Below are 24,614 nucleotides of genomic sequence, written 5' to 3'. Positions count from 1 at the left end.
CACACGTGTACAACAAAAAAAATTTTAATTTATTTTTTAATTCATTATTAATATAGCAGATTATCTGAAAGGCTTCAGGGATGGGCATATGACAAAATAACAAACAAAAGCCAGGTCTAATGACTTTGTTTAGAAATGGAAATATTTCTTAACAAAATTAAAAACAAAATTCAACAAACTTCCTCCCTCACCAAACACAGGAGAGATTTGTTTTATTTATTTTTATTTAGCCTTTATTTTAACAGGAGAGAACCTCACAGATTAAAAATCTCTTTTACAGATAGGCAGCCCAGTTTCACAAATACGCATATAACAAACAACAATACAACACGCAATAAAATATCATGAAAAGTACAACTTTAGAAGCATTTGCAAATCACTAAGTCATTTTGTAGTGCATGTATAAGTGTTTTAAAATTACTGAAAGACACCAAATGATTTAGCCTTAATTTCATTTGAAGAGAGTCCCAGTCTGAAGGTGCAGCATATTCAAAAGCAGTTTTACCTAGATTAGTTCTAGCCGGAGGTACATGGAGATTATAATAAGACTGTGAACGCAATGAATAGTTACCAACTGCTTTTTGTTGAATCAAACAACAGAGATAAGGTGGTAAAAAACCCAAAACAGCTTTGTACATCAATAAGTACCAGTGCATTTTCCATTGAACAGCAAGAAAAGACCAGGCAACTCCATTATATAATGCACAATGATGTGTAGAGAATTTACAATCATAAAAATCTTAGGGCACCATGATACACAGCATCCAGGGAAGCAAGAAGATAAGGAGCATGCTGATACACTACATCCCTGTAGTCAAGAATCGGTAAGAACGTCGCAGACACAAGCTTCTTCCTTGTGTTAAATGAAAAGCAAGACTTTTTTCTAAAATAAAATCCTAACCTTTTCTTTAATTTTTGTTTCAAGTAATTATTGTGTGAATTAAAATGTAGTGTGTCATCAATTATAATGACCAGGTATTTATACTCTGACACTAATGTGATCAGTTTCCCTTGCAAAGTTCGAGGAGCAATAGAACTATATAAAGAATTTCTAGAATTTGATAACCACATAAATTTTATTTCTCAACATTTAAAACCAGCTTTAAAGTAATATCAAATGCTGAAATTAAATTTGGGTCTCTCAGATGAAAACCACTATGTGGACCAAAGTGCAGTACAATAAAAGATAAAAGGAAACACAGAAAAAAAATATACCAAATAACCACAGACCAAAAACAAGCAACAATTTACAGAGCATTTACAGAGCAGAAAGAGTCTTTAGGACACTCTGATACGCATTTATGTAGGGGATGTTTTTAAAGGCAGAGGTCGCTCATTCCAGAGCCTTAGAGCTGCTACAGTGAAGGCTTGGTCACCTTTCTGTTTCAGACGAGATTGAGGAACAGCAGCACTTTTAAAAGTTGCAGTGTTCACAGAACATCCAATTTGCTTCTCTGAACAATGTAGAGAGAGAGAGAAGAGCACAACCACCACATTCAGGGATGTGTAATGTGGTATACATTGCTGTTTTAGAACAAAAATTAAGCTGTGTAATATATAGGACTTTTAGTGTTCTCATTTTTTTTCATTAAGTTTACTCTACACTTTAAATCCAAAGGTTTTGTAAGCTTTTTTCCCAGCACTTTAACAGTTAATCAGAAGTTAAATGTTCACACAAACATGCTGTGTGGGGAAATTTACCAATAAATGTTTTTTTGTTGATTTATTAAAAAGTTACTTTATTAATAACTAAGTATTTTATTAAAAAGCAAATTTAAAAAAAAAAAAGCTGATTTTCCTCACAGGGTGTCAATTGTCATTTAATTAAATGTGCAATTTTACTATAATTAAACAGTAAAAGAAATCAGTTTTTATGAGTGGTAACAACAGATTTAATATATTGTTAATATGATGTGAATGACAATATAATTCTATAAGATCTGTTGCGATATATTGAATCGTAACATATTCAACATGATATGTGTCATATTGAAAGGAAGTGGATGATACTGTACTCAAAGTCATTTTGGATAAAACTGCCATAGGAAGGAATTTGAAGGCAGATCAGGTCATGGGGGAATCTAAATAGAGCAGGACTATATGCACTTAGCTACTTGGGATTATTTCAGTCAGGTGTGGGTCTTTTGTCTGAAACAGAAATCTGACAGAGACACTGAGGTGCGGAAATAAAGCCCAAAGCCAGCATAGAGAGGTTCTGTGAACGTGGTGTTGAATGTGTGTATGTGTGTAAGTGTGTTTGTGTCAGAGACGCTATAGAAGGACAGAGTGCCGGCCGACATGTCTACATACACTGCTACTCTATTAGAGGAGCCTGAAGTGACACGTGTTTTAGTTCTGTTATTATTGTGGCGGACAGTAAATTTGTTATCAGAGCAGTACAGACTCCAGGAGTTTTCATTGAATCCAAACTTACAGTCCTCACTTCCTCCTTTCCTGCTGATTCCTTTATACGTCACTGATATATCAGCACATCCACTCCATTCAGCCTCCCAGTAACAGCGTCCAGTCAGACTCTCTCTACACAGAACCTGATGAACCTCATCAAATCTCTCTGGATGATCAGGATATGGCTGCTCCTCTCTCATGTATGTTACCTTTCTGTTCTCCTCAGACAGAGCGAGATAAGTGTGAGCTGTGTTTGGATCCAGTGTGAGATCACAGGCATCTGAGCACAAGAAGAGAGAACATTTTTAACAACAACATTCTCAAGATGAGTGTTTAAACCACAATTAAACATCTTTCCAGAAGTATCATCGTTTCAAGAAATATGCAACAGATATGGTAGAGTGTGTGCTTTCACTAACAACTCAACTCTAAAAATGTATCGTGGTTATAGCAGTTTATAGAATGTTGTTGTAGTTTATGTGTGTAATAATATATATATATATATATATATATATATATATATACATAAGCTATAACAACATTCTATAAACTACTGACTGCATATTAATTTTTAACCCAATACAAATTTTTTTAACTTCAGAGGAGTTCAGAATATTTTTTGTATTTGAAATTTGGAAGAACTGTTGTCAGCAGTTTATATAATAAAACAAAAATGTTAATTTTCAATTCAATTCAATTCACATTAATTTGTACAGCACTTTTCATAACATATCGCTTCAAAGCAGCTTTACAGGAAATGCATGTGTATGCATTACAATTTAGAGTAATCTGTCAGTCTATCAGAGGCAGAGATGGGCACTCGAGTCAGTGACTCACACTCGAGTCGCATTTTAATAGACTTGGACTCGACATGAAATGACTTCAGACTTGACTCGACAAAAAGGACTTGTGAATATTTTAAAAACAACTCCAGCCTTTTATCCTTAACTACTGATATCAAAATGAAAGAATTTGTGTTTTATTTGAATGGTTTCATAATATCTGTGTCACATATTTTCTCTGCGTGTCATGGTAGATTGGACTCTTGTCATAGATTTTGATTATGTATATCCGTGTATTGCGCCTGAACTCCGAAATGTCGTAAGAGTCCCATGAAACATGACGGGAGCCACCATGCCATATATTCTTTCATAGTGTGTGTGTATATATATATATATATATATATATATATATATCACATGGTCCTAAGTATTCAGACCCTTTGCTCAGTATTTAGTAGAAGCACCCTTTTGATCTAATACAGCCATGAGTCTTTTTGGGAAAGATGCAACAAGTTTTTCACACCTGGATTTGGGGATCCTCTGCCATTCCTCCTTGCAGATCCTCTCCAGTTCTGTCAGGTTGGATGGTAAACGTTGGTGGACAGCCATTTTTAGGTCTCTCCAGAGATGCTCAATTGGGTTTAAGTCAGGGCTCTGGCTGGGCCATTCAAGAACAGTCACGGAGTTGTTGTGAAGCCACTCCTTCGTTATTTTAGCTGTGTGCTTAGGGTCATTGTCTTGTTGGAAGGTAAACCTTCGGCCCAGTCTGAGGTCCTGAGCACTCTGGAGAAGGTTTTCGTCCAGGATATCCCTGTACTTGGCCGCATTCATCTTTCCCTCGATTGCAACCAGTCGTCCTGTCCCTGCAGCTGAAAAACAACCCCACAGCATGATGCTGCCACCACCATGCTTCACTGTTGGGACTGTATTGGACAGGTGATGAGCAGTGCCTGGTTTTCTCCACACATACCGCTTAGAATTAAGGCCAAAAAGTTCTATCTTGGTCTCATCAGACCAGAGAATCTTATTTCTCACCATCTTGGAGTCCTTCAGGTGTTTTTTCATGTGTCTTGCACCGAGGAGAGGCTTCCGTCGGGCCACTCTGCCATAAAGCCCCGACTGGTGGAGGGCTGCAGTGATGGTTGACTTTCTACAACTTTCTCCCATCTCCCGACTGCATCTCTGGAGCTCAGCCACAGTGATCTTTGGGTTCTTCTTTACCTCTCTCACCAAGGCTCTTCTCCCCCGATAGCTCAGTTTGGCCGGACGGCCAGCTCTAGGAAGGGTTCTGGTCGTCCCAAACGTCTTCCATTTAAGGATTATGGAGGCCACTGTGCTCTTAGGAACCTTAAGTGCAGCAGAAATGTTTTTGTAACCTTGGCCAGATCTGTGCCTTGCCACAATTCTGTCTCTGAGCTCTTCAGGCAGTTCCTTTTATATATATATATATATATATTTTTTTTTTTTTTTTTTTGTAGTATATTTATTGTTTCTCTTTCTTAATGTGTGTCCATGAGAGAGAGCGATAGAAAGATGTTAATCCATTTATTACTTACAGCACATATTTTAATGTATGGTAATCAGCATGCTTAGTTTTCTAATGACTTTTGCGGTTTGATATTTTCTGACAATGACTGTCGTCAATAACAACGCCGCTGTATAACAAACTGCTGTATAATAAACTGTGACTGGCACCAGTGACTGTGACTGCAGACACACTGGAGCGCACTCACCACCAACTGGACAGGGGTGGGAATTACATTTACAAGCTACATCAACCTCAGTAATCTGTCAAAATGACAGACGGACTTCATATTTTTTCCATCACTGCTAAAAAATTTTTTCGGTTAACGCGACCTCTGAGATATATATATATATATATATATACGTCAAACTACTGCCGGTGACACTCCACCACTGCGGTGGCACGGTTCTCATGCCGACCGTCACAGCCCTAGATGGAGATTTTAATTTTGCTATGGTATATGTTCAGACTGTTCTCTATCTCTGTGCCACATTTCATAACTTTCCTTTTATAGGCTGCCATAGAGTTCATAAGAAAATAAGAATACTAACAGATACAATAGGTGTCTATGCACCTTTGATGCATGGTACTTTAAAACAGAGAAGTTGGACAAAATGATTGTGTGTATAATACTACTAATAATTAGTATACAATTATTTTGTGTGCTCTGACCTATAAGTTTGAAAAACACCCCTTAAATGTGCCTCCAAATGTACCTTTTTTAAGTTCATCCATTTTTTAAATTACTTGAACACGTAAATGATTTAAAGCAGTCCTGTCCACTGATAGCTGTATAATGCCCAGCCATTGTCTGTGTGTGTAGACCTACATTTTTTTGGTCCTGATGTAATCCTAATCTCTCCTCCATGAGCTATACTGAAAAAAAACAAAAAAACAAGCACAGACATGTCACATTCTGTTCATATCATACAACATGAATGAATTTGTAAACAAATTATTCGCATACATAACATAGAAAGTTTTCCTGGTTTAAGTGGTGCTACATGGTGGTCCCCCGACTCTTTGCACACACAGTTTTCTCTGCTCATTGAGACACAGCCCTGCTCACACCAGTTGAACACTCTGCATAGAAGCACAAGATCCTCTCTTCTTTCTAATTCACTCTTCATTTAAAATAAAAGGTCCCACTTTATATTAAGTGTCTTTAACTACTACGCACTAACATTTAAAGGTGCAGTAAGTAGTATTTGAACTACACTATTGGACATTGTTGATATTTGAAATCAACCCAAACAAACCCACCCCTCTCTTCATTGCTCTGCCTCCAAAATTTTAACCACTCTGCTCTGATCCTGCCCTGGTCCAATCGCTGCTGGCATACTCGGCGAATGCATTACCGATGACGCTAAACACTTCATTCTCTAGCGGCCGTCAGTGCGCAGTGGTTTACCTGCACAACTCTCACTATCTGGCCTCTGTTACACATTTAATATGAGAGTGGAGGTCTGTTTATCACAGCTGACACTTCACGAAAAATAAAGCGCAGTTGATGAATGAACGACAAGGAAGCGCAAAAAATTAACATGCAGTACACAAGAGTAACAAAGTGTTCATTGTTAGTTGCAAACAGCACAGCAGCTCCAGACAATCAAAACCTAGTGTACTCACATGAGAAGCGGGATCAAAGCTGTTTTCAGGCCTTCCCACTTAGCTCTCTCCAGCACTGGAAAGCTTTTCATATATAAACCGGGTCCTAAAGCGCTTGCCCAGGCATAAACCTTCATTGCAGTGATATTCTTTTGAGCTCTTTTGCATTGTGTCCCATCTCTCAGTCTGCAGTTTTTTTTTTCTTTCTTATTTTCTAATCTCCCTCTTGCTCGTTCTCTCTCCTCGACCGTCATACGCCCCCTAAAGCTGATTGGTTAGACGTTTGCTGTTGGACTCGGCCCGAGTAACTTCCAAACAGTGTATTTGAAATATAACTGAGTCCCCCTTTAAATTAATAATTTGATACAATACATATTGTGTACATACAGGTTTTTACATTGTAAAATTAATTACAGCTGTAGTTAATTTCTGTAATAACATCTATAAGTACATTGTTGATCCTTCTCTTACCCCCAAAAGTGTTTTGCAATACAACATCAACACAATAATGTACGGAAGAATAGAGGTAGGAGTAAGTCACAAGTCTTAACCTTCAAGTCTCAAGCAAGTCCAAGTCAATTTTTGTTAGAATCAAGCAAGTCAAGTCAAGTCACTGCTTTATGTCAAGCAATTCAAGTCAAGTCGTAGCTTGGGTCAAACAAGTCACTGGCAAGTCATACAAATGTTTGATGATTTAACTGAATTTATATTAAAATAAGTTAAAACTACAGTAGTTATGGACTATGGGAGTTTTATTTGCACCAAAAAAAAAAAAAATTGCATTTCTACTCAAAAGGTGTCCACATACAGCTGAGCTGTCAATACAATAAAAATCTAAAAATAAAAAAATAAATAAATGAATGTGTGTGCGTGTGCGAGTGAAAAGTGTATTGTTTGCATGTGCATGGTTGGGTTCGCAAGCCTGTATGATTTTTTTTCTTTGTGTGTGTGTGTGTGTGCGTGTGTGTATACAATATATTTATGTGCATCCCCATAAACTATCCATAAGCTTTTCACTCAAAGTCTAACACTGAAAACCAATTATTAGACACTGTACACATACTAAGTACTATTAGGGCTGTGACGGTAGGCATGACAACCGTGCCACCGCGGTGGTGAAGTTGCCACCGCGGTCGTGGAGTGTCACCGGCGGTAGTGTGACGTAAATATATATATAATCTCAAAGGTCGCGTTAACCGAAAATTTTCTGTCATTTACGGAAATGTTTTAGCAGTGACGGAAAAAAAACTGTCATTTTGACAGATTACTGAGGCTGATGTTGCTTGTAACTGTAATTCTCACCCCGTCCAGTTGGTGGTGAGTGTGCTCCAGTGTGTCTGCAGAGCGCAAGTTCAGTCTCCAGAAAACGATACACACAGGCGAGCACCCAGTTTAAGTCCATTTTATAATAATAAAGTTATAATACTTATACTTACTTACATAATTAAGTTTCTAATCCAGTTCGTTTTGTTTTAAATGGTTCCTTTTGTTATTTTTCTTGCTGACTAACGCAACCTCTTCATATATATATATATATATATAAAATCAACCCGGACCCCACCACCGCAAACACCAGCGGTTGTTGGTGATTTCCCACAGCGGTAGTGAAAAATTGCCACCGTCACAGCCCTAAGTACTATTGCAAAAAAAAGCTGGCATTTCCTTATAAACAGTGAATAACCATTTACAATGCATTGCACTTGCAAAAAATTAAATGTGATCATTTTCTCTGTTACCTTTGTTCTTCAATGACAGACAGCATTGGTTGCTGTCACTTTAAGATGTGCCGCAATTGACGCGGATCTCACGTGCGTCCAACTTTCTCACAACTATTTACTTTCGTTTAAGACTTTATTTAACTCATTCAAGGCTGCTCTAATGAGGATACTCGACAAAACGGACATTTTTGACATTATGTGTTATTGTTTGTTCAAGCGTAACGTTCAGGCGCGTGTCTTTCTGTGTGTCGTGTGTGTGACAGGACATTCACAGACAGCGCATTCTCTTTTACTCTTTTGGCGTGCTTAAATGGTTTAAAAGCATTTGCATGAATAAGAGCGTGATCATATTTGTAATGCTAGCCAAAGGATGACAGAAAAAACGGATGCTGCGTTTGTGTTGAATATTTTTGACGTTAAACTGGAAAACGTTGACAGCACTGATTTTAACCCAATTTTCTGTTTAATGAACACAAAACCAATTCAAAGTCAACTCTTAACATATCCAAAATGTTATTATTATTATTTTTTTTTTTAACTTAATTATTCTTGGCATAGCGCCTTCCATGTTCAGTCACGACTGCATGCTCTGTCCATGAGAGAGCTCACGATAGCTCTCCCTGCTTGCCTGCTGCTTCACGTGGTTAAGTTGCGGTGCGTTCAAAAACAGATATTTATTAAACAAAAGACAAGTTATTTTGAGTCATTTAATGAATGTCAAGTCAAAGTCAAGTCTTTTGTTAATATTTGTCAAGCAAGTCTCAAGTCCTAAAATGTGCAACTTAAGTATGACTCGAGTCAAGTCAGGTGACTCGAGTCCCCCACCTCTGCGGAAGAATAATCAACAATAATCTACAACAATAATCTCGACAAAAGCCCAGCGCTCACTTCCTCACAAACTCATCAAGAATCTCCATGCCCCATGCACATCCAGACTCTTCTTTGGCAAAGCCAATGCAAATAGCCATTTATCTACAATTTAAATGTGTATCTATTAAGTTTTGACCCTTAAGTGAAAACGAAGCAGTCAGTCAAGTTAACATTATTTAAAAAATGGATTGATTTCATCCACTCTAATTGAAAAAAATTATATAACTAACACAATAAATGTAGCCATTTAAAAGAAAAAAACAATGTTTTGTTATAGCTTTTGTAGCAAGGGCACTGCCATCTTGCAGTACTACAACCTGTGACATCACAGGGTTGGTTGGCTCTGTTGGATTGATGAAGATTATTATAGTTTTGATTCTGGTCTTTGATTTTCTGCTTAGTTACTGTAATTGTAACAAGTAATAGATAAACTCATAATATCTGTCACCAAGCAGACGACCAATAGAGGGCTTCAATGCTATTTGCAAGGCAATTCTGGGCTGATCAAAAAATAGGCAAACAAAAATAAGTCAGGACTCCAGCAGTGAAGGAAAAGTTGTGTAATTTTTTTTATTTTTATTTATTTATTTTTGCTTGGAAAGGCCAAGCAAGATAGCAGGATTAGGGATAAAGTTTGGAGATTTTCCAATGTATGGAGTCCTGAGGGTAAATGGAGTCACGGTAAGAAATATTGGTAACACTTTAGTTTAGGGTCCAATTTTCACTATTACCTAGTTGCTTATTAGCATGCATATAACTAGGATATTGGCTGTACTGCTTAATTTCCACTTTAAGGTGATTTTGATTCCGTAATGTTTCTTATTAGTTAAAGTATCTTCAGTTAAAGTATCTCTCCTCATGAAGTCTATTTGAATTAATTCCCTACAACAAGGTTTGAACAAACTGCAAAGCCAGATAGCTGGGGACAGAGATGGTAATGAAGTGCCATTACTTGATTCGTGGCCGACAGTTCACTAAATAGACTCATTGAGGTTAGGGCTTTTCCTCAGAAATTTGAGACTGTTGCTATGCAAGAGGGGTAGAATCAGCAAGAGTTGGGATAAATAATTGTTCCCTTTTGGACTCCAGAAGTGCAGTGAGACTTATCTAGCCCTCTCCTTATATCCTTCTTGCCACAGCAGCCAGCTCAGGGTCCTGGTTTATAGGTGATGAGGGACCTGCCAGTGCTTCTTCCCTTCAAATGGGACTTGTAATCTAAAATATCTCTCATATGAACACTTATGTAAAGGAGCTCAAGGACACAGCCACTTCAAGGCCTTGCACCACAAAACTGCAAGGTCTAATAGAGGATCTTCTCTGTATAGCTGTCTTTGCCTTTAAAGAGAGTACAAATGGACTTGGTAGAGTAACTGCCAAAGTCTATCATGGGTCAAGATTATACACTCACTGGCCACTTTATTAGGTACACCTGTTCAACTGCTCATTAACACAATAATCAGCCAATGGTCAAGAGGATCTGCTGAAGTTCAAACCAAGCATCAAAATCTGTATCTGTACTCTGTAGCAGAGTGGGCATGGCTGTAGTGATGCTAACCAACCAGAGTTCTCTGTTTGTTTCAAATATCTTGCCTGGGCTGTACATGATGACTTACGCATACCACACTCACTGTCACATCCCTAGTTCAAATGTGTAATAACAATAGCTATGTAAAATACTACTGATAAAAACTTTAAAAAGGATAAATAATCTATATTTTTGAAGTAAACATGCAAATGTGCCATTAAATTATTGAAATATATACTTCAAATCTCAGGTGGTACTTCAAGTAAATTATTTGGTCAAATGGGTTCAGCTGACAAAAAAGTTTGAAAACCCCTGCTATACATACTTAAGTAATTCCAATGTGCATTTAGGATTGTTCAGTGCATCAGAGAGATTCTTGACTCCTGATTGTCCTGGGTGATTGTAGCTCAGATCCAGCTCTCTCAAGTGTGAGGGGTTTGAACTCAGCGCTGAAGCCAGATAACAGCAGCTCTCCTCTGTCAACATACAGCCAGACAATCTACAAACACAAATAAACAGTAAGATAATCTGCAGACATCAGAAGTCAAATAATCTACAAACACGTCAATGGTCAGATAATCTACAAACATGCAACAACAGTCATATAACCTACATTATTTTTCAGTTTCAACCCAAACACACTTGAACCAATTAATCAAGGTGTTCAAAATTACTTGAAAATAACAGGAAGGTGTGTTTGGTCAAGGTTTGAACTTAAGTTTGAACAGTGTCTTGCAGACTTTAGTACCACTCCCCATTTTACCCACATGTCTGTAATTTGCAAGTAATTCTGAACATCTTGATTAGCTTGTTTGGTTTTGTTTGAATAGGGTTAGCTCAGGACACTGGCCCCCCAGGACTGGGGTTGGGGAACCCTTATCTACAGACACACTTCAAGAGCAAGATAATCTATGAACACACATAACCCTAAAATATGTTACATTCAAAAAATGACAGAACGACATTTGGGGTTAAAGTTCTGATAACTTTTTGAGGGAGTAATTAACCGTGTAACTGTTATATCCTGATATTTTAGAAAGACTAGTTAAACCCTTTTATATACCTCAGTATCTCCAGCTTACAGTTTGGGCTTTTCAGTCCTGCAGAAAGCAGCTTCACTCCTGAATCTTGCAAGTCATTGTTACTCAGGTCCAGCTCTCTCAGACAGGAGTTTGATGATTGTAGAGCTGATGCCACAATTTCACAACACTGACCAGTAAGGTTACAGCTTGCCAATCTGAACAAGATAACAAAAAGTGTCTGTGTCAGTATTCTACCAGTTTTTCACAACACAACTTTTATATCTAATTTTACATTGTTTAACATTACTGACCATTTATGCCCAGTTTCACAGACAATGCTTAAATCTAGTCCCAAACTAAAATGCATGTTTGAGCTGTTTTAACTGAAAGCAACTTGCATTGACATATCTTAAAATGTCAGTGCCATTGATTTTTCTCAAGATGCACACCAGTAATGTTTTGTTTTTTCTAAGGCACGGTTATAAAAGCTACTTAAATTATCTAATTGACCTAAGGCCTAATCTTGGCTTAATATAAGCCCTGTTTGTGAAATCGGGCCTTAGTTTACTATGTGAATTTAATAGCACAGTGCAAAAGCAAATGAAAACCGAACAAATCAGTAAATCTATGTGAAGGTATCAGCTACCATGACTTCATGCTTTGCTCAAATGTATCACATTTGTTTACAATATTTTTAAACATATATTTAGTTAATTACACTCACAGAGCTTTTCTGCAGTTCTTAACAGCAGGTACCAGCCTCTGTTGACCATCTCTTGATTTTATGTTATACTTTCCAAGATCTAACTCATCCAGCACCTCCCCTGACATCAAAATCATGTTTGCCAAAGTTGAACATTGTGCAAGAGAAAGGTTTTTATTTGTTTCAGAGCTTAAAAATGTCTTCATTTCTTCAAAAAGAGAACTGTCCTTGATTTCAAGCAAGCAGTGTAAGAGATTCATCCATCGTTCAGGACTGACATTCTTTTTTTGAACTTGCTTGATGTGTTGGATCACTATCTCAATGCTCTCTGAGCTGTTCTCTTTGTGTGTCAGTAGATCTTGTAAAAGTCTCTGATTGGACTCCAGTGAGATTCCCAGCAGAAACCGCAGAAAAAGATCCAGGTGTCCATTTTTACTCCCGAGGGCTTTATTTATTACTCCTTTCAGAAGTACATCCAGCTGAAGATTCTCACACTGAGTTTTGGACTTTCCTCTCAGAAACAATTTCAGAACTTCACTGTTATTGTGTAAATATGAAACAAACATGAAAAATGCTGCCAAAAACTCTTGAAAGCTCAAATGTAAGAAGCAGTAGACTTTCCTCTGATGAATCACAGATTCCTCCTTAAAGATCTCAGTACAAATCCCAGAATACACTGAGGCGTCAGTGACGTCTATGCCACTCTCAATCAGGTCCTCCTCATAGAACATGACATTGCCATTCATCAGCTGTTTGAAAGCCAGTTCAGAAAGTTTTACAATCACTTCTCTGTTGGACTGCAGGAGTTTCACGGGATCTGTCTCTTCATACTTCTGATTCCTCATGTTGATCTGAATCAGCAGGAAGTGGATGTACATTTCAGTCAGAGTTTGAGGGATTTCTACACCCAGATCTTCTTTCATGAGCTTTTGAAGAACAGTAGATGAGATCCAGCAGAAGACGGGTATGTGGCACATGATGTGGAGGCTTCTTGCGCTTTTGATGTGTGAGATGATTCTGCTGGCTTGATGCTCGTCACTGATTCTCTTCCTGAAATATTCCTCCTTCTGAGGATCATTGAATCCTTGAATTTCTGTCACACGGTTGATGTATTTGGAGGGGATCTGACTGGCTGCTGCTGGTCTGGAGGTGATCCAGATGAGAGCAGAGGGAAGCAGCTCTCCTTTCATGAGCTTTGATATCAACACTCCCACTGATGAAGTCTCAGTCACATCAGAAATTTTCTGAGCATCTGAAAACATAAGTTTAATTCTGCTTTCATCCAGACCATCAAAGATGAACAAAACTTGACACTCCTTATAAATCTTTGAGTCCAGATCTTTAAGTTCAGGATAAAAGTCCAGCAGAAGTCTGTGAAGACTGTACTGATCATCTTGAATCAAATTCAGCTCTCGGAATGGAAGCACAAACATGAAATCTATGTCCTGATTGGCTTTTTCCTCAGCCCAGTCCAGAATGAACTTCTGCACAGAGACAGTTTTTCCGATTCCAGCAATGCCTTTAGTAAGAACCACCTTTATTTTGTCTTTCTCCTCATATCCTGGTTCAAGTGAGGGTTTAAAGATGTCATTGCAGTTGATTGGAGTGTCTTGTGTTCTGGTTATTTCCATCTGTAAAACCTCATGTTCTTCATTTACCCCTTCACTCTCTCCTTCTATGATGTAGAGCTGTGTATAGATCTTGTTCAGCAGGGTTTGATTCCCTTGTAGATTGATTACCTCAAATAATCTCTCATAATTGTTCTTCATGCTGGTTTTGTGTTGTTTTTTGACTCTCTGCAGTTCATCATCTATTGGTTGTTGAGAATCCTGCTGTAGTTCACTAGTCTCCTCCAGTAGGGCTGATTCTGTGTAACAATGAGAAGAACCAGCAGAAGTGTATCCTCCAGTGACTTTTTCTAAAAAAGGACGTTTTCTAGATCTCTTTCCGCATTGAGGACAGTCAAAGTCTTTTGATGGAATGAACAAATCCCAGTAGCTGTTGATGCACTTTCTGCAAAAACTGTGCCTACAGCTGATAGAGACAGGATCTTTCATAACCTGCTCACAAAGTCCACATTTGGACTGAAGCTGGACCAGAACATCATTCTCCACACTGCAAATATAAAAGAGAGAGAGAGAGAGAAACTTAATTATTTCCAACAGTGTTTTTATTGATATTAGAAATTAGGGATGTCCCAATCAAGTTTTTCTGTGCCCCCGATTCGATCCGAGTTGTTTAATATTGAATATCTGCTGATACAGAGTCCTGATCCGATACTTGTATTTTCCTAGTGCTTGGTGCTCACTTTAAGTACATTAAAGTTATTAACCCTCTGGGGTCAACGAATGCGCCGCCACGTTCTGGTGGATTTTTTTCACATAGCAGCAAAATCTACTTAAAATACTCCATCATTTATGGTCATACAGATAAAAGCAATACATCATTCGAAACTTTAAAGGGTCTAATTTTAATTGTGTCCACTTACAATCAAAACATTGTGCTTTTGTAAAATAAAGAAAACTTTCTGCCATCTCAATCTCTGTGAACTTTTTTCTGGAGCGCGTCACAAAAATTAAACAAAACTCAGCGAATGCTTGTCACACAGACATGACCAATATATCTATAGAAACATATAAGTGTCTACTTTTAATCTAATTCAAAACAAAAACAAATATTCTCTGTTTATGTAATCTGTATGATAAGAAGGAAATGTACAGACCTTCCCATGTAAGCTCATTACCGCAAATGTGAACACGCCTGTGGACAGTGCACGCTATTCATATGGTAATGATCTGAAGTGATCCATGCAAACAGAGTCAACGCCCACATCAACTTGATAAAATGCATAAAGTTTCATAAGATTAATTTACTTTACATCGTTTTGGGATGTAGTGAAGAAATAATCCTGAAAGAATTTACCTCAGAAGAAGGGTGCGACTGTGGTTTCGGTTTCATTTTGTCATACACCAATCTATTCTAATTTAATTTAACTTTAATTTGACATTCTAATCATAAAGGTTAATGATCGACTAATGAGCTTCAGTTGTCGGTCAGAAAAATGATCTAAATGAGCAAAATGCTTTCATAACAATTCCCCAACAGATTTGATATGCTGCATGCAAGTTCACGCCAACTCAAAAATTTGCATACATGAGCTGAGACCTGACATGAGATCTGATCGTAGCCACAACTCATGTCCAAATTGCCAAGTTTTGCGTGGAAACGACTGTACACCCAATTTTCTGTCATACGTTCATTTTGTAAATGAGGACCACTGTAATACCATGTCTGCGACGCGACAAAAGACGGCACGACACAACAAATCCCCAACAGTAAACTGATGCCCTGTTCTATTTCTTATATGCGAAAACTAAACTGTACTAAATCTGTCTGTTGCTCAGGCACATGATTAAAAATAAACTTGAGCCATGCATTTGTAATGTTTAGATCTTTAGAAAGGCTATGCAAAGTTTTTGGAGGTGCAGTTTCTTTGCATCCACTGACAGAACAAATTCTGAGTCTGACAGTCTTCCTCAACATCTTTATCCAACAGCAGTATCGCTCTTGTGATCGATGGACAGACATGAGTTGTTCATAACACACCTCCCTTGATTACACGTCTCACCTGAGGCCAGTGGTCACTGCTCCATCACTGAGAAAAGGTGGTAGCTTCATGGATGTGTCACTCTTCATAGACACACAGCTGGGCTCTGGAGAAGCAGTGTTCTTTCGTGTCTCCCTACACACACACACACACACACACAAATACAACTCTAATAAACAAATATCATTCTATAATGTCTATCACTGACAGACCTTTTTTCTTTTAAGTTTTTTTTTTGTCAGATTTGTTTCATGAAAGAGATTGTCCACTGATTTATTTAATGCAATAACATTGGCCGGAAACAGATGTCACTACTGGTGTGACTAAAGTATAAAAGGGTGCCTGTAGTAGAGACCTGCGTGGAACTGATTTTTCCGTCCCGTGCACGCCCGCTCCCTCAAAAAAAAAAATCTTATCTTGTCCCGCTCCCGCCCGCAACATTCATGTTTTGTCCCGCTCCCACCCGCAAAATCCTGCATAAAAGTAGCCTATATAGATTTTGTCCGTACATCAAACAAAAAACAAAACAAAACAAATTTAATCAATAAAGTGTCTTTCTGCAGAAACATGTCTCACCTGAGCCCAGTGGTCACTGCTCCATCACTGAGAAAAGGTGGTAGCTTCATGGATGTGTCACTCTTCATAGACACACAGCTGGGCTCTGGAGAAGCAGTGTTCTTTCGTGTCTCCCTACACACACACACACACACACACAAATACAATTCTAATAAACAAATATCATTCTATAATGTCTATCACTGACAGACCTTTTTTCTTTTAAGTTTTTTTTTTGTCAGATTTGTTTCATGAAAGAGATTGTCCACTGATTTATTTAATGCAATAACATTGGCCGGAAACAGATGTCACTACTGGTGTGACTAAAGTATAAAAGGGTGCCTGTAGTAGAGACCTGCGTGGAACTGATTTTTCCGTCCCGTGCACGCCCGCTCCCTCAAAAAAAATATCTTATCTTGTCCCGCTCCCGCCCGCAACATTCATGTTTTGTCCCGCTCCCACCCGCAAAATCCTGCATAAAAGTAGCCTATATAGATTTTGTCCGTACATCAAACAAAAAACAAAACAAATTTAATCAATAAAGTGTCTTTCTGCAGAAACATGTCTCACCTGAGCCCAGTGGTCACTGCTCCATCACTGAGAAAAGGTGGTAGCTTCATGGATGTGTCACTCTTCATAGACACACAGCTGGGCTCTGGAGATGCTGCTCCTTGGTTCTGGGATTGAAAAACATCCTCCTCCTTTCTCTCCTCATAGAGACTCATTTTAGAAGCAATATTCTTCTGTCTCCCTACATTTGTTCTGCATTCAGAAACAGAATATAAATGACACGCGCACACACACGTTTGTTTTTGTGAATTATGGGTTAATGGTTTTTATACTGTAGAAACCGTATTTTCTATCGCCCTACACCTAAACCTACCCATCACAGAAAACTGTGCACATTTTTACTTTCTCACAAAAACTCATTCTGTATGATTTATAAGCCTTTTGAAAAATAGGGACATGGGGTAATGTCCTCATAAGTCACCTTCTCCTTGTAATACCTATGTCATACCCATGTCATTATACAAATTTGCACACACACACACAAACAATTCTATTAAACAATATCATTCTGTAATGTCTATTGTGGGCAGTCTTTTTTCTTTTAACTTTTTTTTTTTTTTTTTTCATATTTGCGTCATGAAAGACATTGTCCAATGAGAAAATTGCTCAGAATGGCAGTTGACCTGAATTAGCTAAATCAGCCTAAAAATACAATTCCTTACATGATTTCAGCTTAAAGGGATAGTTCACTCAAAATCAAAAATTGTCTCATCATTTAATTACCTTCAAACCTGTATGGCTTTCTTTTTTCTATGGATGTTGTGAACCTAACAACATTGGTGCCCATTGGAAAAAAAACAGCTTAATAATTTTGGATTTGTTTAAAGTTTTGTGATAGTATCATAACAGTCATGTTCTGTTTTGGTTTCATTTTTATTCTGTTTCCTGGGCTGCAAGTTTTGCGAGAGTATCGTATCATAAGATCAGTATGTGAATCGAACCGAATTGTGACATTGATTGATAATTTTACTAATCCCCAAAGGGGAAATTCACTGACCTGAGTGTATCATTACACTACTAGTAGTAAGAATTCATTTTTTCACATGATGTTACACCAGTTACACCAATATATATATATGTATTTTAGAGAGGCTGTTGAATACACACCCACATAACAAATCTTTGAAAGTCTGAAAGATGATTTACATTTATGCATTTAGCAGATGCTTTTATCCAAAGCCACTGATGCTGCAAGGTATATATTTTCCAGTTCATGCATTCTGATACTGAGAGATACAGTATATCCAGTTGCATGTTATTTTCTTTTATTAGATAAGAACTATTTTCACATGGATTTTGATTGGATCGATATCTACAACAACAATACTTTAACTAAGGTCACTTTTAAATGCATACATGCAAAAGATACCATGATTTACAATGAGCATTATTTTAAAATCATGTTAATGGGTAGTACAAATACAAAAGTTTGTTGTTAGTTCATACTCCATGAATTAATGAGAACAAATACTTCAATGTTTAAATTTTGGAAATATGATAATAAATATGTAACCATGCTCTGACCTTTGTGTAGATACAGTATAAAGATGGCCATCTTTAAGCATGATTGTTTGGATTTGTATGAACACTTCACACTAACACTTTACAATAAGAGTTCATTTGTAACATTAATAAAATTTAAAAATTTATTAGTAAATGTTGAAATTAACAATGAACAATAACTGTATTAACCTTAGTTAAAGTCTCTATCTCTTAACATTAGTTAATTCATTATGAACTAACATGAATGATCAATGTATAATATATTATTTATGAATTGAAAAAAATACTGTTGATATATAGGAGTTCATCATATTATTAGAATATCCTGTAGGTTTCAGAACTGAAAACTTCCTTGTTAATCCAATGAAAGCTTTTATTGACACCAGGCCCAGCAAACGACTCATCCCAGAATGTGCCAATCATAGACAGGTGAAACTTCATTGCAACGTTAGCCCCACCCACTGCCATGTTAGTGAGATGACGAGGAGAGAAGAGCGATACAGGACTAAAAATAACATTACCTTTCAAAGGATCCTAATGCTAGGAATATGGTTATTTTCAACAATGTGAATGTCTCAGTTGAGCTTTATTTATTTGTATTCGGTACATTTCACTGTGGATTCTTTGGTAAATCAATCGCATTTCAGCGCAGACTTTGCAAACAGACTTTTACGATATGGACTCGACAGTAATGCAACAACATGTGAGTAAGTGTGTTTATTCTAATGCGTGATCTGATATTAATGATTCATGTACAGTCAGATGATCTTTGTCTATGTGTCAGTAAAGCTGCAACACTGCTAAAGCTTATCTTACAATGTACATGACAAGCTGCTTCTTCTTTGGCTTTTGCCTTGATCCTCAACATGACTGCAGACACTGCCTGTATGTCTGCATGTTGCATGTCGACACGGACAGTGATGGAGAAGTATAAATGAAAACCTCAACTACACCTTTTAAAAAAAAAAAAAAAAAAAAAAAAAAAAAAAAAATGAAGATGATTGAAGATGATCACAAATGCTGGACAAAGCTTCCACTATCATTAATGGGTTGCATTGCTACAGTTATAATGAAAACATTACCACAAATTAATTATTTGTTTTCAATACTTCCATTAACACCAATAAATAAATTTAATTTCCCACTTCTGTTAGAAAAGACAAAACTCCAAAAATGTCATTGACAAAATTACAAAAGACAAAACTACAGGGTGTTTTAGAAGCCCCTAACTTTCAATTTTACTTCTTAGCAACTCTATTACAATATTTAGTTAAATAAATCTGGAACAAAATCCATACAAAAACACCTCAGTCGCAGATCTTGCTTTCCTGCCAGCTTCAATTAAGAAAATGAATTACTTCAAGAATACTACAATTGTGACAACTCTGATAGCTTGGTGGAAAGTGAACAAGAGTAATAATTCATCACTCTCACCATGTAGATACACCCCAATCTAACTCAATCCTGACTTTCAACTGTATAATAAACCTATCCTCTGGCAACAATGACAACAGAAAGGAATAACTCATCTCCATCATTTTGTAACCGCTGGTTGAAACCGAAGGAGAGATGCAGGATCTAAGTGCTGCAGTAAAGGTTTATTCAACAGAACTAGAAACAAAAACACTCTTGACTATAAAACAAACAGAACAACCAGGTACACGCAACAGAGAACTGACAACTGAACTGAACAAACACAGGGCTTAAATACACAGAACTGAGGAGCAAATTAACAAGACACACCTGAACTCAAACTCTAATCAAATCAGTTACCAAGGATACAAACGAGTGGCGGGAAACACTGAACAAAGGAGAACATATGACTAATGAAAAACAAACTCTAGACATGAACAACCGAACAGAACAAAACACAACTCAAACCGTGACACATGTATTTCAAAATAACCAATTTATATCATTTAACACACTGGTCCAGAAGTACAGTCTTAGGGGATAACAGTATCTCCAGTATCAACAAATAAAATCCATAATCAAATCCAGGATTAATATAATAAATAACCCACTATATCCCTCTCAGTTGATGGAAGAGATAATGAAAATCACTAATTCTAAAAAAATTTATATCCAAACTTCATAAACATATCAAATACCAATACAACAATGATTCTACCAATGGCTAAATGGGAAAATGACTTGGGTCTCTCCCCCAACACTTCTGGAAGGAAATCTGTAGTAATATATTTTCTCTGACTAGCAATACAAATCTACATCTTACACAGTACAAGATAATTCACAGAACTCACGTCACGGGTCTAAGCGACACAGACTTTTGTTCACAATGCACATTGAGTAGCACTGATGACTATTTGCATGCCACATAGATCTGCCAACCTGATTATTCATTTGAGATATCATTGACCGATAAGCTTTCCTTCATTTTGGGCTGTAGGATTCCTCCAACTCTGTCACTTTGTTTATTGGGTGATACCATAGAAATCGATAATCTTCCAATAAAATACAAAAATCCACTCCTCATCTCTCTAACTATCGCCAAGAAAATTCTGTTAAACTGGAAATCAAAAAATATATATACATTTTAATCACTGGACTAACCTTCTCCCAGAATATATCACAAAATTACAAATTTACAGAGAAAGAAAGGGAATAAGGGGAATATATTTATAGATTTATAAATATTTGTATGTATGTGTGAATGTATACACATGTATTGATCTACATTATTGACAATGTATAGTTTTATAATTATATATTCTGTATAGTCCTGACAAAAGCTAAATTTTTTTATTAAGGCTATTAACAAAATGTCAGTTTCAGAGCAGCTTCAAAGGGCTCTATGCGATCCCAGACGAGGAATAAGGGTCTTATCTAGAGAAACCATTGGACATTTGGACAAAATGACTGATCGTTTCGCTAGATAAGACCCTTATTAGTTGTCTGGGATCGTGTAGAACGCTTAATGTTGACCTTCAACCGTCCATTGAAGTCCACTATAAGGAGAATAATCCTGGAATCCTGGAATGTCTTAATTTCTTTTTGACTGAAAAAAGAAAGACATCTTGGATGACATGGGGGTGAGTAAATTATCAGGAAATTTTAATTTGAAAGTGAACTAATCCTTTAAATACCATTTTCCTTAAAACTACATTAATCTTTAAATGTGTTTAATAATTGTTGATTTTAAAGCACTGAACTGAGAGGTTGCCATCCAAAACATTCTACAGTTTTCTTTAAATGTTTTTAAAAGGTTTACAGACCTGTTCAATTCTGTAGGCTATGCATCACAAATGCAGAGATTCCTATCTTTAATTTGGCCTAAATTAAATGGGTAATTATCTCTAAAAAAATCTTTCCTTGAAAAACTAGAGTCCTCCCAGTGAATCTCAGCCATCTGTGTGTAGGCCTATGGTAATTTTGTCAAGATAATAAATCAGTATTTTAGTGAAGATTAACATGTCTTAATGGGGCGCATTCAGTCACTATTTCATATTCATCCCGTTGATTCAGCGACTTCTAGAGTAGGCGTTAGTATTGAAATAATTTGGTAACAGCGCATAAGCTTCTGCATTGACTTGAGCAGGATGACTGAGGTTAAATTCGGGCTTTGCGCACAAATCCAATCCATTAACAGTTGCGAGTCAATCGGGTTTTATTAGTGCAGAAGAAGCAATCATCTTTCTGTGATGATGAATGATTATAATTTGTGTAAAATCGTATTTTTCCAACCCTAGCTGTCCTTATAAAATTATAAAGTAGCATTAAACTCCAACAATCTTTTGGAAACGGGGTGTTTTATTACAATAAACAGCACTTCAGCTTATGTTCCATTTTGTTTGTAAACAATAAATTCATCTATCGCATATGGTGGCGCGATGAGACAGAGATTTATTAATAATGAATCGGATTCAAAGCAGATCTCTCAGACATGTATTTTAAATACATTACTTGAAAAACGTTAGCTATTTATTAACTGTGCCTGATTCCTCAGCAAAATCTTGATCGACTTTGATAGTAAAATGATAGTAATTTAATAGTAAAACATACCCACATTTAACATATAACGTGATGTTGTCATATGGGCTAAATGTATGGACTTTAGATGTGTGTATGAGAAGGACATACTGGACTTACCAATGAGAATGATGTAACTTAAGCTTTGGTTTACAGCGGTCTGAAATGGCGCCTTTTCAGAAGCTGAATTCAAATTTTTTGGTTTCGATTTCTGTCTTCTTTTGTGTTTTGGTTCATTTCATTCTGTGTGCATATCGCCACCTACTGTGCATGTGTGTAATCATGGTTTAAAATAATTTTCTGTTCCCCTTTTTCTACTTTTTTTCTTAAAAACAAACTTATAAATTGACACTGTAAAAGAATAACGTATTCTACTTGATTAAACACATCTCAATAAATATTTCAAATTCTTCCCCTTCTTACCATTTATTTTTACATATACTATTTATTATTTTCTCTCATCACCATACATATGTGTTCTACTGTTTCTTTCTCCCCACTAGGGTTGGGCATCTAAGGTATAATGCCGATCCGATACGCATCTCGATACAAAGTATCCGATCCGATATATTAACGATACATGTGTGGCATTTTGCGATGCAATACGATACGATTCACACCCATATCACGATACGATGCCATAATTCAGCACTAGCTAATTAGATCAAGTTTATGTGGTGATGTGAAAGAGGATGCGGTGCCATTGAATTAGTTTAATTATTTATTAACCAAGTAAAACCAATACTTTTTTACAAACTGGCTTTTCTCTCAGAGCCTGAGTGTCGGTTTACAGTAGAGGGCCATTTTAGAGCACATGGCACATATTATTTAAGTATTTCCAAGATAAACAGTTATTGCCGTAGAGCGCGCGGAACTGTTAGCAAGCGGGGCATGGACAAAACTTTCAATACTTTTCTCACCACTTTTGGAGCTGGTATCTACAGGTGAGTCAGAGCTGGAGGCAGGGGATGCAGGGGCAATGGCAGACGCTTCCGAATCCACAACACCACCGTGGCGCCGCTTCAAGTGAGATATCAGATTAGTCGTACTGCCCGTGTATTTTACAGGTGCGCGGCACATTTTACAAATTGCATCTGTCTTGTCAAGTCGTCCGTCTTGTAAAATCCATAGTGTTCCCAAACTTTACATTTAAAATTCAGTGGAGGATAAATTATCTCGGCGTCCGACATGTTTGTTTTGATTACTCCTCGCGCTTCCTGATAACTACCTTTGGGCTCATCACTGGCTTCATCCGCGCAGCTGATGAGTTGTAGTGTACACACATCCGCAAATCCGTTGCTTAGGCCTACTTTATGTAGGTCGATTAAATTATGCGCAAAAAACAGGTTGACAAAACTTGTTAATAAATAAAGAAATACATTCTGTATTAAAAGGATAAGCTGTATCTCGGAAAAACCGATGCATCTCGCAAAAACCAATGCATCTCGATTTGCTTCCAAAATTTCATTCATCCTCTGCTGCTCTACCGATTCACTCGCATCGTGCACGCGCATGACCGCGTATCGATACATATCGGTTAATCTTCCCATCCCTACTCCCCACATACATCTCTATTTTAAGTACTCTAGTTAAAAACATCTTACACAGTTATTGATATCACTTTTGGGCCATTTAGAATGACCTCAGGTTACCTAAACCTATATGAGATTCTTCTGTGGCTAAAGCAAATCCTCATTCAACATTTTCTGACTTGAATGCATCCACAACATGTGGCTCAGAGAAAATTAATTCAGTTCCAAACACTGTCTCTTTGCTAAAGAGATGAATGTACAACCGCTTTAATAGCAGAAGTGTGTCTGGAAAAGAGTGTCCTCGAAATAAAAACTCTGCAAATCCTCCCTGGAGACCCAACAAGCTGCAAGTTTTGATGTCTTTTTTTATGCATTTATGCCAGTACATAACCATAATAATAATAACCATAATAATAACAGTTTAACATTGGTTGGCAGTTTTAATGTTGGTAAAAATCTTTTATGTTCAGATGTTCATATTCGTCCATTTATGCTGCCTTAATCATATATTGGTCAAAAAAATATCTAGAACATACTTAAACACTATATTTCATTTTATTGGTGTATAAAGAAAAGATCACTATACAAGGTTTTTATCTTTATATAAGCTATACATACTGTAATCATGAATAACATAATAGTTTTTTTTAATGTAAATAACATTTAGAAACTGTATTTGAAATTAAGGAGGATAAATA

At 37.0% G+C, this 24,614-nt stretch overlaps 2 protein-coding genes across 4 annotated transcripts in view; both read right to left on the bottom strand.

The window, feature by feature from the left end:
- The window catches only part of si:ch211-166e11.5 (gastrula zinc finger protein XlCGF8.2DB), a 75,014-nt gene that overhangs the window by 24,265 nt on the left and 26,135 nt on the right, over positions 1-24,614 (bottom strand). The gene's annotated exons all lie outside the window — the stretch shown is intronic.
- On the bottom strand, positions 9-23,628 carry LOC127519383 (NACHT, LRR and PYD domains-containing protein 3-like). 3 transcript variants are annotated; one of them, XM_051907030.1, is made up of 9 exons: positions 23,305-23,628; positions 16,892-17,083; positions 16,343-16,456; positions 15,788-15,901; positions 12,181-14,274; positions 11,498-11,671; positions 10,760-10,933; positions 5,543-5,589; positions 9-2,686 (listed from the first exon to the last, which is right to left on the bottom strand). In XM_051907030.1, exons 2-9 carry the CDS (start codon positions 17,044-17,046, stop codon positions 2,130-2,132), a joined length of 3,429 nt encoding a protein of 1,142 aa, XP_051762990.1. In that variant the 5' UTR covers positions 17,047-17,083; positions 23,305-23,628; the 3' UTR covers positions 9-2,129. The 3 variants fall into 3 exon arrangements, with proteins under 3 accessions (XP_051762990.1, XP_051762991.1, XP_051762992.1); XM_051907031.1 differs by lacking the exon at positions 23,305-23,628 and adding an exon at positions 22,505-23,292; XM_051907032.1 differs by lacking the exon at positions 16,343-16,456.

The sequence above is a fragment of the Ctenopharyngodon idella genome, chromosome 9 (genome assembly GCF_019924925.1).
Source record: "Ctenopharyngodon idella isolate HZGC_01 chromosome 9, HZGC01, whole genome shotgun sequence".
NCBI lineage: Eukaryota > Metazoa > Chordata > Actinopteri > Cypriniformes > Xenocyprididae > Ctenopharyngodon > Ctenopharyngodon idella.
Note: the sequence above shows the minus strand (reverse complement) of the source record. Positions and strands in the feature narration are given on the sequence as shown.

What these genes read in the sequence shown, in the direction of transcription:
- LOC127519383 (XM_051907030.1), bottom strand. Translation starts at nt 17,046, where the DNA reads ATGAGTCTCTATGAGGAGAGAAAGGAGGAGGATGTTTTTCAATCCCAG. An exon ending in AAGAACTGCAGAAAAGCTCT is followed by an intron (nt 11,672 to 12,180) that starts GTGAGTGTAATT and finishes TATCTTGTTCAG; the next exon opens with ATTGGCAAGCTGTAACCTTA. An exon ending in TGTAAGCTGGAGATACTGAG is followed by an intron (nt 10,934 to 11,497) that starts GTATATAAAAGG and finishes TTGTGTTTGTAG; the next exon opens with ATTGTCTGGCTGTATGTTGA.